General features: G+C 38.7%; 1 protein-coding gene across 3 annotated transcripts in view; it reads right to left on the reverse strand.

The window, feature by feature from the left end:
* Positions 1-14,467, reverse strand: part of LOC115424719 (disintegrin and metalloproteinase domain-containing protein 11-like) — a 51,218-nt gene extending 36,751 nt beyond the window's left edge. For 2 of the 3 annotated variants that reach the window (XR_003936125.1, XR_003936126.1), the window contains exons 1-5: positions 13,899-14,465; positions 12,965-13,143; positions 6,841-6,917; positions 5,274-5,340; positions 1,363-1,445 (exon numbers count right to left, since the gene is read on the reverse strand). Coding sequence is in view for 1 of the 3 variants with exons in the window: in XM_030142123.1 (XP_029997983.1) it covers positions 1,363-1,445; positions 5,274-5,340; positions 6,841-6,917; positions 12,965-13,143; positions 13,899-13,959 (467 nt within the window). In the remaining 2 variants the exon portion in view is untranslated. Of the gene's footprint in view, positions 1-1,362; positions 1,446-5,273; positions 5,341-6,840; positions 6,918-12,964; positions 13,144-13,898 lie in introns of all 3 variants that reach the window. The other variant, XM_030142123.1, reaches the window with a different exon arrangement.

The following is a 14,467-nucleotide window of genomic DNA, read 5'->3' on the forward strand; positions in this document are numbered from 1 at the left end:
CCTGAATTCTTCATTAATTCAACTCCACAGGTCCGTCCTCAACCCTATTTCTGAGTAATGACACCAGAAAGGTGGTTTTGAGCGCTGGCCCTTTAAATGCAAATGAGCCACTTCACGCCTTATATGTGCAAATGTCGTAACGTGACTAGTTATAGACACAACAATTTAACAAGTAATTACAACAGGTTGTAGAAATCCACTCGATTTTTGCCAAAGTGAATATAAAGATAGCTCTGCAGCACCTGGAGGGTTCACATTCAAACTTTATGAACTATTATTGTCCCCAAATACATAAAATAAATGTACCAAAGACTAATAAAAGTGGGTTTAGCAAAATATGACCCCTTTAAAACGTGAATTAAAAATTCTCTAAATTGTAGCTTATTAGAGAATTTCTTTGTAACCACATGTTTTGGATTCATTAAACAATATATGAGGATAAAATAAGACTTTATTCATGCCACATTGGGGAAATTCAAGTGTCACAGCAGTGTTAACAATAAAGTGAGCCTAACAAATATTACAAAATGCAATGGCACAATTAAGAGTAGGAGCATTTACTGCAAATAATGTAGCTATAATTGAAGACTGAATAACTGCAGTAACGTCATGCATGAAAGGGTTAATGTTATAAATGTGTCAGTATCACTATAAGGTGCCTTTAAGACTTCAAAAATGTTCAAAAATAAAACTTGAGATTTTGAGTTGGACCTTGAGTTGTCAAAGTAGATCATCTTTGAAGAGGACTGTGTAATATTCAACAAATATATTTTGAATTTCTGAAAAGTTTTATATTAATTGATATTTTGTGGTGACAGGGTGGACACACTAAGCTTGACCATATCCAAGTGCAAACACAAAAAAAAATACTAAATGCTCTCGTAGACTATGTTTCCACCTCCAATGAAGACACTCAAAATGATGATGATGTCATCAATTATGTCATCATTCAGATTATTAAAGGGATGATTCCCCCAAAGTGACAGGGTGGACCACAATTTTTAGAATGTGAAATATTATTATGAAAAGAAATATAAATGATCAAAAAACTTGTATAGAGTATAATGATTAATTTTTTTATTTTTTTTATTTTTTATTTAAACACTTACCAATCTCACTAAAGTTAGAAGGGCAGTGTAAGGGGTATGCACAAATCATGTACATTCTCTCAAAGAAAACTATAAAATCACATTTCAAGAATTTTTAAATTGTACTCATATATGTGTAAATGTTTGCTTTCAAAATAAAAGCCCAGAATTTCTTTATTTTGCAATGTGTTCATAGTGACAGTTAGATTATACTGAGGGATACTAAAGGCCCCTTATGATATTGACCCAAATAAAGGTTTGACGTGTGGCTCACCAAAGGCCGTTGCAGGTGGATAGAGCTGCCCAGGACTCTGGTAAACCTCTTAGTCGTCCCTGATAGTAGCAGTGCTCACCTCCCTGTGGACAGAACACACCAGCGTTTCATGTAACGATCACTATTGAAGCATCACAGGCTGAACAGGCACACGTTCATACTTCACTGGTTATCGTGATAGTTCAGCTCAGAGGAAAACCCACTCCCCTCTCTCTCCTGCACATGATGGCGATTACGGCACAATTTGTGACCTACTTGTATCCTGTGCTCTACTCTGGTCTACTCCATTGACAATGGAGGTGGAAGTAAACCTTGCATAAGGAGCTCCTCAATAAATCAACACATGTTGCCAGCTCAGTAGATCTCAGGATTAAACATTTAATAACTGTACGCTAGTCAAGCTGCGACTGAAGGGCAAATACAACTCAAAAATAGGTATAAACCTGGCTGATAAATTGAATTTTCACTGCCAATGTGATTTGAACATGCATGATAAAAACATCACAAATGACAGCCTGAAACAAGATGAATAAGAATAATAGTTGCATTCAGACTGAGCATGTGAACATTTGCCAAATTGGATAGAGTTATAGGGACCAAACATTTATATTTTTAGGAAATCAGACTGAGCCTCAACAAACTAATGCTGGTATCATTAAATTTTGTCTGATGTCATATTACTGCTTAAACCCTTCATTTGATTTTTCATTTAATTTTCTTTTTCCACTTGAACCACTTTCACAAGGTGAAGTTGTCACATGAGAGTTACCCCTTATGTAATGAAATCCGTTATCAAATGATGGCAGGAATTTCAATATCATACAGTAGTTAAGCAGTTCGGTTGGTGTCATAAACACTGAAGTTTTGAAGTAACATTTCTCTACACCTTCCTGTTAGCTTCACTCCACACTAACTGCTGCCCATTTGGTGACAACTGAGGTTTTTTTTTTTGTTTATTTATCAGAAAATATGTCATAACAGATTTTACTCATCTTGGAAATACGCTACATGTCACACACAAAATATTTAATTTCTTTGATTTCAGGACACATTTGCTGTATCATTGTTTCTGCTACCCAGTGCTTATTCAATGTCATAATAAATATCACATTTATTTCTGTCCAAAGTTGCATTCTTTTTTTTTTTTTTTTGCCAAGGATGGACCTCTGCATCAGTCTCCTCCCACAGATCCTGAACCTCACTGGGGTTCAGGCCTAGACTCAGATCTGAACCCCATTGAGGTTCATTCAGCTGACCTCATTCTGATCACCCGAACGAACCCCAGATCATAACACTGCCCCCATAGGCTTGTACTGTAGGCACTATGCATGATGGGTAACCACTTCATCTGCCTCTCTGGAACAGGTCCATCTGGACTCATCAGACCACCAAAGTCCAATCTTTTCACTCTTTACCAACTGATGGTTATTTAGCCCTCAAAGAATGACACTGCCACCTATGGCTAATGGGCCTGTTTTTCATTAGTCCCACTAATTTTACCCATATGCTTTAAAAAGTCAGGTAAAGTAGAGTTTCTCAGCTTTTCGAATGTGCCACATAGGTCTGATTTGGATGTTTAGAGAGTCCATAGTGTATGTGTTCATACTGTAACACTGTGCAGCAATGATCCATCAGAATTTCTTAATTTGTGTGAATCATTTAGGTTACACATCTCTGAGGGTTAAGAAATGAGAAGCTACGCTCTGCATCAGTTATGGTTGATAATGTGTTGCTAGTAATACATACTGCAGTATTTATAAAATGGAAGTCTCTTACCTATTTGTTTAATTATAAAGGTGGTGACTTTTTGGGTAGGTGGTGTATAAGTCTACTCTTTCCTGCAACTGCCTGTAACAAACCTGACTCACACAACGTCAACTTAGCTTTTGTTTCTGTCTAACACTCCCTCAAAAGTGTGTGCACGAGGTCACAGCGTTGAAGATGAATCTCAGGGAGAGGCGAGAGAAGTGCAAAACACGGATGCGCCTGAACTCAGCAGGGTGTTTCAGTGCACAAAACCATCTCAGGCAGGCAAAGGACACCGCGGTGCTCTGAATGGAAATGAAAGTGTGAGATCAGTGCAATGGCACATTGCCCTGAATGCATCGCGCCTGCAATGTCCAGCAGTAGCAGCATGAGGGGCTTCAGGTGAGGCCTCCGCCCAGCTGAGTGCCAATCTGGCCTGACTACGGGTCTCCATCCTTGATCCCAAAAACCACCTTTCCCTCCCACCAATCTGAAAACAAACCAGGTGTCTGTGAACACATATGTGAGCCCCAACCCTCCCAGAAGTGCCTCCTCCTGGTGCCAGGGCTCCGACGCTCACCCAGCCTTTGTATTAACACTGGCATTTACTCCCATTTTCCCCCCTCCTCCTCTCTTGCCGGCTCTGCTCTTCCCTTCCCTCCCTCTCGGTCTTCTTTCATTCTCTTCGCTGCCAAGAACTTAATGACACTGCTGAGCTAACTGGTTGCCATGGAAACAGGCCGGTGATTGGTCAGGAGGACTGAGGGAGAGTTTAGAACCGTTGTGGGTGGGGACACGGAGCGCCGGGTGGGTGGGCGTCTGCTGGGGGGAGACAGTGAGTGGCATATTTCTACAAAAAAAAAAAAAATAGTGCCACCATCCCTCCTGGCTATCAGAATGCAGTGACATTCCTTTGGTCTGCCCTGACAAGAACACATGACAATTAGATGGCGAGGCTTTCATCCATTTTATCTCTATATGATTTTCTTGCCGAGCGTGTGGTTCCACACCACAGGCATTTGCTGCCTGTTTTTTTTTTTCTTGACCACAGTCATACATAGGCATATGCAGGCAGTCTGAAGCATGTGCAGAAAAGTAACATGCAAAGTCGCAACAGTTCCACGGCAGCCTAGTTTTGAAGCACAGAGCACACAATGCACTTTCTAAAAATAGATAACACATCAGGAGGGAGATGAAATGTGATCAAACTTTGCATTTATGTAAAACAAAAAGAAAATCAAACAAATCTGCTGCTTTGAGGTGTATATATCAGACATAGAAAATATATTAGAAGCCCAAAATCATGCAACACCAAAACTGAAAACCAAAATGGAGACAATTCAGAAAGATCTAATATCTCACATACAGTCATGGAAAAAAATAATTAGACCACCCTTGTTTTCTTCAATTTCTTAATGCCTGGTACAACTAAAGGTACATTTATTTGGACAAATATAATGATAACAACAAAAATAGCTCATAAGAGTTTAATTTCATAGTTGATATCTAGCCATTTTCCATGGTTTTCTTGATAATAACCAAAATCACTTCAGTTCTTACATCAATAGCTATGGCACTGTACTGCCAAAAACAGCGTTTTTAGGCATTCCATGTTTTCTTTTCTGTCTATTTAAGTCACATGATACACACAGGAGTTAGAACTTGATTGCATAACCATTGTTTTTGATGACTTTTGATGGTTTAATCGTTTTTTCCGCGACTGTATGTCTAGATATGTATCTTCACCATATCTCTTAGAATACAAGATTTTGCATAATTGCATCAACAGATTTTCAGGTAAACGCATACTATATGAGATACAAAAAATGTGACTATATCATCATCATAATCAATCATGAAATAATGAAAAGATCTAGGATGTGACACATGGGATAACACATTTCCTAATTTGTCAGAAAAACACATTTTATAATTTGTCACTTAATTTGTACGATTTCAAGTTTGAGTATCAGCTGCAGAGGATATTACAGACTTTCTTTCTAAGGCAGCGAATTAATCTCTCTGGTAACTGATAAAGTCACCGACCAAATGTTACATTCTCACCCTGGTCATCTCATTAATATGCTGTTTTCTACAAGACAACTTCACTTGTGACATTCATTCTTGGCTAAATCCTCATCCACAGCCCACGCAAACAGGCTTACCACTGACTGCGAGGGTCTGCCGTCCTGGTTAAAGTGCCGTTCCACATATTCTGAAGACAGGAGGTGACTGCAAAGGAGAGGTGAGATCCTGTGAACATCTCTAAGACCATTATATGTGTCTGTCATCTTGTAATCAACATTGGTTTTACTAGGAACATTTCCCACCTAATGCGTATAATCAGAATCAGTGTTAAGAACTTCACAAACACCCGACGCTGTGTTGTTTTCTACAGTGGTATTCCCTCAATATCATGTGACTTTGAGGCATAAATGTGTTCATTCGCTCAAGTTATGGGATATGCAAATGAATAGATTACTAAAGGAGTGATATTTTGCTTTTTTAAATGGAATTATGCATTTTAAAACATTTCCCTGTGGTCTACATAAACTGTAAATGCTCTGCTTGGGTCTGAATTCTTCATTAATTCAACTCCACAGGTCCATCTTCAACCCTATTTCTGAGTAATGACACCAGAAAGGTCGTTTTGAGCGCTGGCCCTTTAAATGCAAACGAGCCACTTCATGCCCCACCCCCTCCAGGTTGTTGATAATACTTTCAGCCACTTGTGTTCATTAATACAACCAATAACTGGACATTTTAGGTAATTGGCTTGAAGTTTGGACATATTTTCAGTTTTGTTTGTTTTTTTTTCTATAATTTTTTATTTTGGAATAGCAGTTTATATTACAGAGCATAACATGTATAATATCAAGAGCAGTTTTGGACCCACTGCCATGCACATATTTAATAAATTTCAGTAACTTTATACATATTGGGGTGAGAGAACATGTGTACAAATTGACAAAAAAAATAAAATCAGGGAGAAAGGATTAGATGAGGTTAAAAACTATATAAATGTAAAAACAATAAGAATGCTGTGAAGTCAAAGTTACAGCTCAGGATTCCACAAAATCTGGTTGTAAAGGGTGAATATACTTGACCCATTTGGTCCAGAGTTTAATAAAAACAGTTTTCTAAAGATGAAGAGAAAAAGTAATCCTTTTCCATTAAATAAATGCCATTTACTATATCTCTCCACTCATGTATATTTTCAGTTTTTACTACAACCGCTGCTGATAACAAACAATTATGGCATACTCGGAGAAATGTTCACTGGAAGTCTTGACCTTATATGTGCAAATGTCATGATGTAACTAGTTATAAAATGTAACAAATTAAGCAGGAATTGAAACAGGTTGTAGAAATCCACTAAATTTTTGAATATAAAGATAGCTTTGTAGCACCTGGAGGGTTCAAATTCAAACTTTTTCTTTTTTTTTTTTAACATACAGTATTTATTTATTTTTTGGTGCAGATTTAAGTTACATTGAACATTTGAATATTCAATTTCAGAGGCTTTAAGCACGTCCCATTCTTCCCTCCCACTCCTGGTCCTACATAACATACTTAATGATAGTAATAAAAAATAGTAAAGTACTTTATATTCAAACTTTTTCAACGGTTAGGGTCCCCAAATACACAAATATAGGTACCAAGGACAAATAAATGTTGGTTTCGTAAAATATGACCCCTTTAAAAGATCTGAACATTGTGGGTGATACTGACTGATTTAGCTCCAGGTCCAAGGTAAAGGTGTGTCCAAAGGCTTGAACTTGAAAACAGCTCTGGGCCAAGTGAACAGGCTGAAAAAGAAAAGAAGAAAAAAACACACACACAGTAACAGAGACAGATTTTATTAGCAATTAATCAAAGTGCAACAAACAATTCTGCTGATTCACTTCTAAAAGCCGCGGAGTGAGTCTTATGAATAATTCAAGAAAATCAATAACGCGTATGCTCTAAAAGCATCTCAGCAGCTGAAATAAGATGATTGATAAAGTCGTCGCTGATCGATATTGTTCAGAGAGCTACGGCAGTTTAAGAGTGAGGCAGGACTTTGGTGATAGAGATGGATGGAGAGGAGCTTGACAGAAGGAGGGGAGGAGGAGAAGAAAACTTTACTGATGTCGTCTATATTGGGCTGTGCTGTGCCAATGTCCCTAATGGACGGCTGCCAGAGCTGGGGAGGTGAAGAGACCGACAGCAGGGCCAGGAGAGGGAGGGAGGGGAGGAAAAAAAAAAGCAGAAAGGCAGCGAATTTACTTTAGATAAACACTGTGTCTTTTCAGCAGCTCAAACTGTGCCAACGTGGCTTTCATCTCAGTCTGGAGGAACCAGGCAGCGGTGAATCATTCTACAATAAAACGCATCACTATCCAGGAATAATTCCCTCCAGTGAGTACGGACAACAGATTTCTTACTACTGTCTTGGAGAGGCTGAAGCATGGCGGCCATCAGGGCTCTGTTGTTGTACACTAACACTTGTTCCTCTGCTTTTCCCTTCGCTGCGTTTGTGGTGTGATCCTTGAAAGCTCCATGTGTCTTCTCACAAAACCAACCTGCTGGATCTTTTCGAGTAGAAATAACGCAAATATGCAGCTTTCACGCTATGATAGTAATGTTGGAAATAAACAGCAACAGTGTCTATATTTACCTCCCATACCAGTGACTAAAAGCATGTTTAATAACCCCTGAACTAGGGATGCATATTATCGATTAATTCATTAATCATTAGTTGGTTGACCTTGTCGATTGATTAACGATTAATTGATAAGCGGTGATTTTCCTCTGAACCTCAATTTTTCTTTCAATAGGGTCTATAAGAATAAAAGCTAAATATTGTTTATATATTTTATGAAAAAAGCATGTCATATTCCTTAATGACTGATTTACTGTACCATTAGGGATACACTATAGACAATGACATTTATGCAGTAGAACTAAAGAAATTCTGCAGAGAAATTCAATAAAATAAATGGATCTGAAGAGGGGCAGTTCAGAAGAAATGGGCATTTCTGACTTTGCATTACTATGTGACACGATGGAGCGAGGTTTCAGCTGAGGAGGTTCACGCACGGAAGCCTAGTTTAGGCGGTGGCACCTCCTACTGTCGACACCACAAATACCGCCATGGAAAAGGGCAATTAACTGACAATTACTGTAATTTAATCGAGCAAATTCTTATCGACAATTGATTGATAGTCGATTAATTGTTTACATCCCTACTCTGATCCACTACTCCTATCAATACATGTAATAATTAAGGTAAAATGCAGTTTCTCAGCTTTTCAGCGTCATTAGATATGACCCATGTGGACATTCAGAGTGTCCATAGCGAACATAAAACATCAGTATTTTCTGTAACATTGACTCACCAATAAAAGAAAACATGTTCAGCTGAAGATGTGGTATTTGTATTTGTATGTATTTATTTAGTTACAGGACAATGTATATTGGCATTAGCTAGTTGCGAAGAACAAGATGCATGCACCAGATTTAGCAGAGAAGCTAATTTCCATCCGTTGTCCTGAACAAACGACCCATAGTAGCCAGTTATTCTTCAGTTTTTGCTGTTTTTACATAATAACCTTTGAATTTACTCTGAGCTTTTATGAACATCTACATGATCAGTAAAATAAATATAGGAAAATACCAGATTTTTACAGAAAAATGCCAAATTCATTCAATAACATCAAATTCAGTTCACAGTAGAGCTGCACAAAATATCATTTGAGCATCGACATTGCGATGTATGTGTGCGCAATTGTCACATCGCAGGTCCAGAAATGTAGGAGGCAAATGAACTCGACGTGTTCTCATCTAATTTCAACCTAGGCAACTGACACAAAATGCACGTAGCGATCCACCATTCACAATCGTTCTTAATCAGTTTGCCGAAGCAGACCACGCCCCTGCACATGGATTGAGTTGCTGGTGACAACATTGAAAAATGAGTAACAAACAAGACAAAATCACCAAAAAAACGAAGATTTGGTCCCAAAAAGAAACACAACGTCAGTTATCTGGAATTATTTCGGCTACAAGACGGATGATACTGAAACACATGTTCTGTGTCGATAGTGCCTTGCAATTGTTGCCACAATGAGAGGAGACACAGCTAATTTGTTTGACCATTTGCGTCGGCACCACACAGCTATTACATCCTCCTGAGTACTTTTTCATATTGCAATATATATCGCAGGGTTAAAAAAAATTGCAATGTCAGTTTTTTCCAATATTGTGCAGCCCTAGTTCACAGATATCATCACTCTTAAGGTCAAGATGCACTTCAAAAACTTATCATGTGACAACCGACAAGAAGGAAGAAGCGAATGGATAAGAAACGTGAGGTAAAACGCTGAATCATCTGTTGTCAACACAAGGAAAAAAAAAAACTGCAGCTCATCCATTGCTTGTTGTTTCTAAATTTATCATGTTCCTCATGTCAAGCCTCTTTTACTTGATCTGCTTGTAGGTTATGGATGTATTTTAAGTTAACCATTATTGTTATAGCATCGCTCTTCCCTCTAGGGATGACAATTATCTCCATCTTGACTAATGTACTCTCTTGTAACAATTATATGAGCTACATCTCATTGGTAAAGACAGACAGGGTGGGAAAGGGGATGAAGTGGGGGTGGGTGGGTGGGGGGGTGTGCTCAACACTCTTGGACCATGCCGCACTTCTCACACAGGCCTGTTTCATAATTAATGGGGACATACTTCAACACACCACTGAATAATGAACAAGTCCAGGACTCAGCACGGAAGCGGGACGATCTTACGTTATTATGCCTGAATATTTGAGGAGGGGGACTAAGCTACGTCAGAAACACGCAACAAATAAGTTTGTGTTTCATATCAAAACGCATTTCCAACTGTGTAAAAACCAATGAAGGAAAGTTGTGGATTTGTAACTGGCTGCCAGATGTTAGAACTGGAATACGACAGCTTGTCTATCCTACTTGGACTTTTTTCTGACATTATGCACGGTTGACATTTGAGGAGGAGGGGGTGTTGATGACTAAATGGGTCAAAGTCCTGCTGCAAGACACCACCCTGCACTGTCATCTCTGTAAATGAGCTGCATGAGTAGCAGAGATCTGATGAGACGCTGCACTGTTATAGTACGGATGCAACTTATACATAGTGACATAAGTGGAGTAGAAGTCACAACAGTGGAGGTTTTTCACACAGCAATGCAGGCTGAGAATAGAATAGAATAGAATAGAATAGAATAGAATAGAATAGAATAGAATAGAATAGAATAGAATAGAATAGAATCTGTGCTGGTGACAGTGCACTTACACTAAATAACAACACAGTAAGATACACACATATATTGAAAAAGTATAAAATAGTGTGCAATCAAAAAATATTCTATTAATATTTAAATACTTCCACTATTAAAATGTCAGTGATGTTTTCATTAAAACCCATGTCACACGTGGACATGGAAGAAGCACTACGCTGCGACTCTATTACATGCGACTTAATGTTAATCGTTTAATCTCCGCTGAATAATTCTGTGAAACTGACACCTTTTTAGGAGTATTTTTTTCCTCAGTTGCACAGGTTTTTTGATGTACCAAAGAAAGAAGCTGAATAGCTGCCATAACCCCTTGTAGACTACAATATTCCACTGTTATGTTGGTAATGAGGTGAATGTACGTATGTTACCTGGTTACCTATGATCCTCGACGTTCATGGATCAAATTCAACGCCCTGTTTCAGTAAAGGTGTTATTAATTTCATGACATTCTACAGATTTTGGATCATTTTTGTTTTGTTTTTGATTGTTGACAGGGATAACTGAGCAACAGCAGCATCAATAAAATAATCGACATACCTGAGACTGGAAAATGGGTTTAATTACTATTACGACAAAATTAACAATAAGATAAGATTTGACTTTGATTGAAATTGCTGTGTTTACAGCAACAAAATACAAAGAACAAAGTGCAGAAGACAGGTAGAACATCCAGGAGTAAAATATCAAAGGAAATATGTCTATTTATATTACTTGCTCTGCACATATATGGGTGCTTCTATGAAACTGGTCCCTAAAAACAGGACATGGGGGCTAAAAATTCAAACCAGATGTAGACTAATGTTATGAAGCAAGTTTGGAAGTACTTTTGAGTCTATTTTAAAATAAATATTTACTGAGATAAAAAAAGAAACTATTTTTCAGTTAAAACACATTTTCATATTACTTATACATTCTTTTTTAAACAAAAATCTGCAGGTAACAGTCAAAAGGAAATGAAAATTACACACAACTATTTGAGTATCTTTTTAGTCTCTCACAGGTACATTTTGGGAATCAAACTAATTATGCAAGGCAGAGTGTTTCACAAAAATGACCGCTGTTGCAAAATCACTTCCAATTTATTTGTATTCAACTGGGCAGGTTCTGCATGTAACGCTAGTGGACACGATGGGTTACGCATGAAACCTGGAATTAGACTACCAATTCATGAAAAATCCACGTCTGGATTAGAAAACCACTAGGATCCTCAAATTTAACACAGTGTCTTTATTTATAGCGGTATGTAAGACTATTTACAGCCATGCTTTCCAGATCAAATGCACTGGCACCTAGGTAGCTTTTCATGTCCCAGTTTTGGTCCTTTTTTTGGCCCCAATATTTGATCAAAAATTCATTAATTTTGGGATGGCTCAGGACAATATAATATATAATTTTTTTGCATTTATCTGAGGTCACCATTAGGTACATCCTGGGGCGAAATATGTCTAAATTTCTGTTTTATTATTGGGTCTAAAAAGCTGGAAAAGTGCCAGGTACCAAAATGAACCCAGTTTCATAGAAGCACTCATACACATATTATTCACATATTTGCAATGTAGTTGCACATGATGTCGATACTGATATGACAAACTTACTGTTGTATAGTCTACTGCTGTATAATCTCCACTTAATTTAGGATCTACATCAAAGCAACAAGATGAGCCATTTTTTTTTCTATTTTGTAAATAAATGTAGGCAGTAAGGGGATAATCATAGCGCTGTTGGGTGTGTATTGGATTGTAAATTACTGGGATTCCATGTCTAATGCTGAGTACTAGATTGATTAGTAATGAACCTATTGACCTGCACATGAAGCTGCATCTCCTTGTTATGACTTCGACTCATTAAATATATATGAAGTGACGCTAATGCTGAATCTCCAAGAGTCATTCTCATACCATTCAAAAGAGATATTTGCTTTTTAATGTGACCAAAATAACTTTAACCCTTTCATGCATACTGGTCACTACAGTGGACATCTATTCCACAGTTGTTCTCTTATATATTCATGGATTTTGTTGTTTCAGTTCCATATCAGTCGACACAGTGGATGCTTATGCACCATCCCATATACTGCAATTCATTGTTCTTGATAAACTTGATCTGCAGTAACTTGTCTGAGTGTAAATCAATTGCTTGTTATTGTTATTAGACTGTAATTAGAGTTTTGTTGTTTTGTTTTTTTACAAAAAGTTGTTTTTTTTGCATATTATCTCCATGAAGTGAGTAGTGACCAGTATTAGAATATGTTAAAATGTGAGAAAATGTCAGATTAGCTGCATTAAAAAAATTATTTCATAGTTTTCACACAGTATATCAGTAAATATTTTTTCTTTGCTTCAAAAATTAAATGCATGGTGTCCAGTTGAGTGGATCTTTTCACAACTCAAACAGGTTCATAAAAAAAATTCAATCGCATTGTTTTTTAATGTCTAGAGGAATTAAAACATTCAGGAAAAAAAAAATCTTGATTAAGGCTCTGATAATTCATGCATGAAAGGGTAAAGACCGGGGTAACTCTCCTCGGTCAGAACTCACCGATGGGTGTGCTGTGCTGTTCTTCACCCTGGTATCCAGGTGCTCATGAGCCATTTCCCCCTCAGACTTGCTCTGCTGCACCAGCCTCTTCGGATAGGTGACTTCAGTTCCTGTGTCTCTGCTGTCCGCCTTAAACCAGTCCCACATGTCTCCATCCTGCTCCGGACTCTGGTCCACACCTGTACACAAACACCAGCAGAAGCATCTCCACCAACCTGTAGGTGTGCAGTGGGCTCGGACAGGTAAACACACACCTGAGCGCCTGAGCTGAAGGGATTCTAAATGGGATTATTTTTAGGAGCAAAGTCAGAAATAGCAGAGAAAATCTGCCTTTTTTTTTTTTAGATCAGATCATGGTTTTCTATAAACTGATGGATAGCTCTGTGACCTAATTTATCACACTGACCAGATGCTAATGTTCCATCACATCAATCACTGGTGCAGAATCTAAGTGGATATGATGGAGTTGGATGTTCTGATATGACATAAATGTAGGTGTTTGTGGTGAACTTACAGGTTCTATAGTAGACTAACGCCCATATGGACATAAACACAAGGGCTGGTGCAGCTTAAATCAGCAGTCAGCCAAAAAAAAAAACAAAAAAAAAAACAGTCCACTCACTGATCCACAGGCTGCAGTATTATGGGCTTTTAGATGTTTATTGGACAAACCGCCTTTTAGATGGTTATGGATACGTTGGATATATAGGCAAATGGGGCTGCGGCGGAAATGTGTTGATGCAGCAAATCCACCGCATCGAACGGTGCTTTCAGGGCCAGTAGGTTGGCAGAGAGATACTGTAAAAATTACAGCCCACACCCGGGATGGAAAAAAAAGTGCTGGTGCAAGTGGAAAAAAATGTGGATGCAAGGGAAACGACAAAGCTTTGGACTCTTTTATTCCAGCCCTCCGTCTTTCTCTGTCTTTTCTTACCTGAGACTCCGAGGCGCTCGCCCACTGCAGCAAAGACCATGAAGCACCACACCGCCAGCATGATCTTCACATATTCCCCCGGCTTACAGCATCGAGAGCCGCAAAATGTCCCGAACTGGCCGATGGAGGGAATAAGGAAAAAAAGAGCAAAAGCGCAAGATGATGGCGAAGATCCGAAGTGAACCTGCTAAACATCTGACGGTGCGCGTCTTTTCATGTCTCCCCCCCTACTCTTTTACGCGTCTCCTGCAGCCGGAGAATTTTGGATTTGCATATCAGATTGATGGAAAAAATGAATCATAGTCTTATTAGGCCTGCGGCTGAAGTGATCAACACGGGCCCGGAGTCTGATCAGTGAGGATGTAGTGAGGACGGGGAGAGTGCGCACCGCGGATGCATCGCTCCGCAAGGCGGGTGCGTATGGGTGTATGGATGAGGTCGTATCGTATGTGTGTGCGTATCTGCGGTATGCGGAAACGAAGGATGGGGAAGCGAAAGAGAAAATGCGATGGGTCTGCGGTGAGGAGGACACGTGGGACATGTGGTACCCTCCCTCATCCCTTAGCAGC

Source organism: Sphaeramia orbicularis, chromosome 8 (assembly GCF_902148855.1).
Source record: "Sphaeramia orbicularis chromosome 8, fSphaOr1.1, whole genome shotgun sequence".
Taxonomy (NCBI): domain Eukaryota; kingdom Metazoa; phylum Chordata; class Actinopteri; order Kurtiformes; family Apogonidae; genus Sphaeramia; species Sphaeramia orbicularis.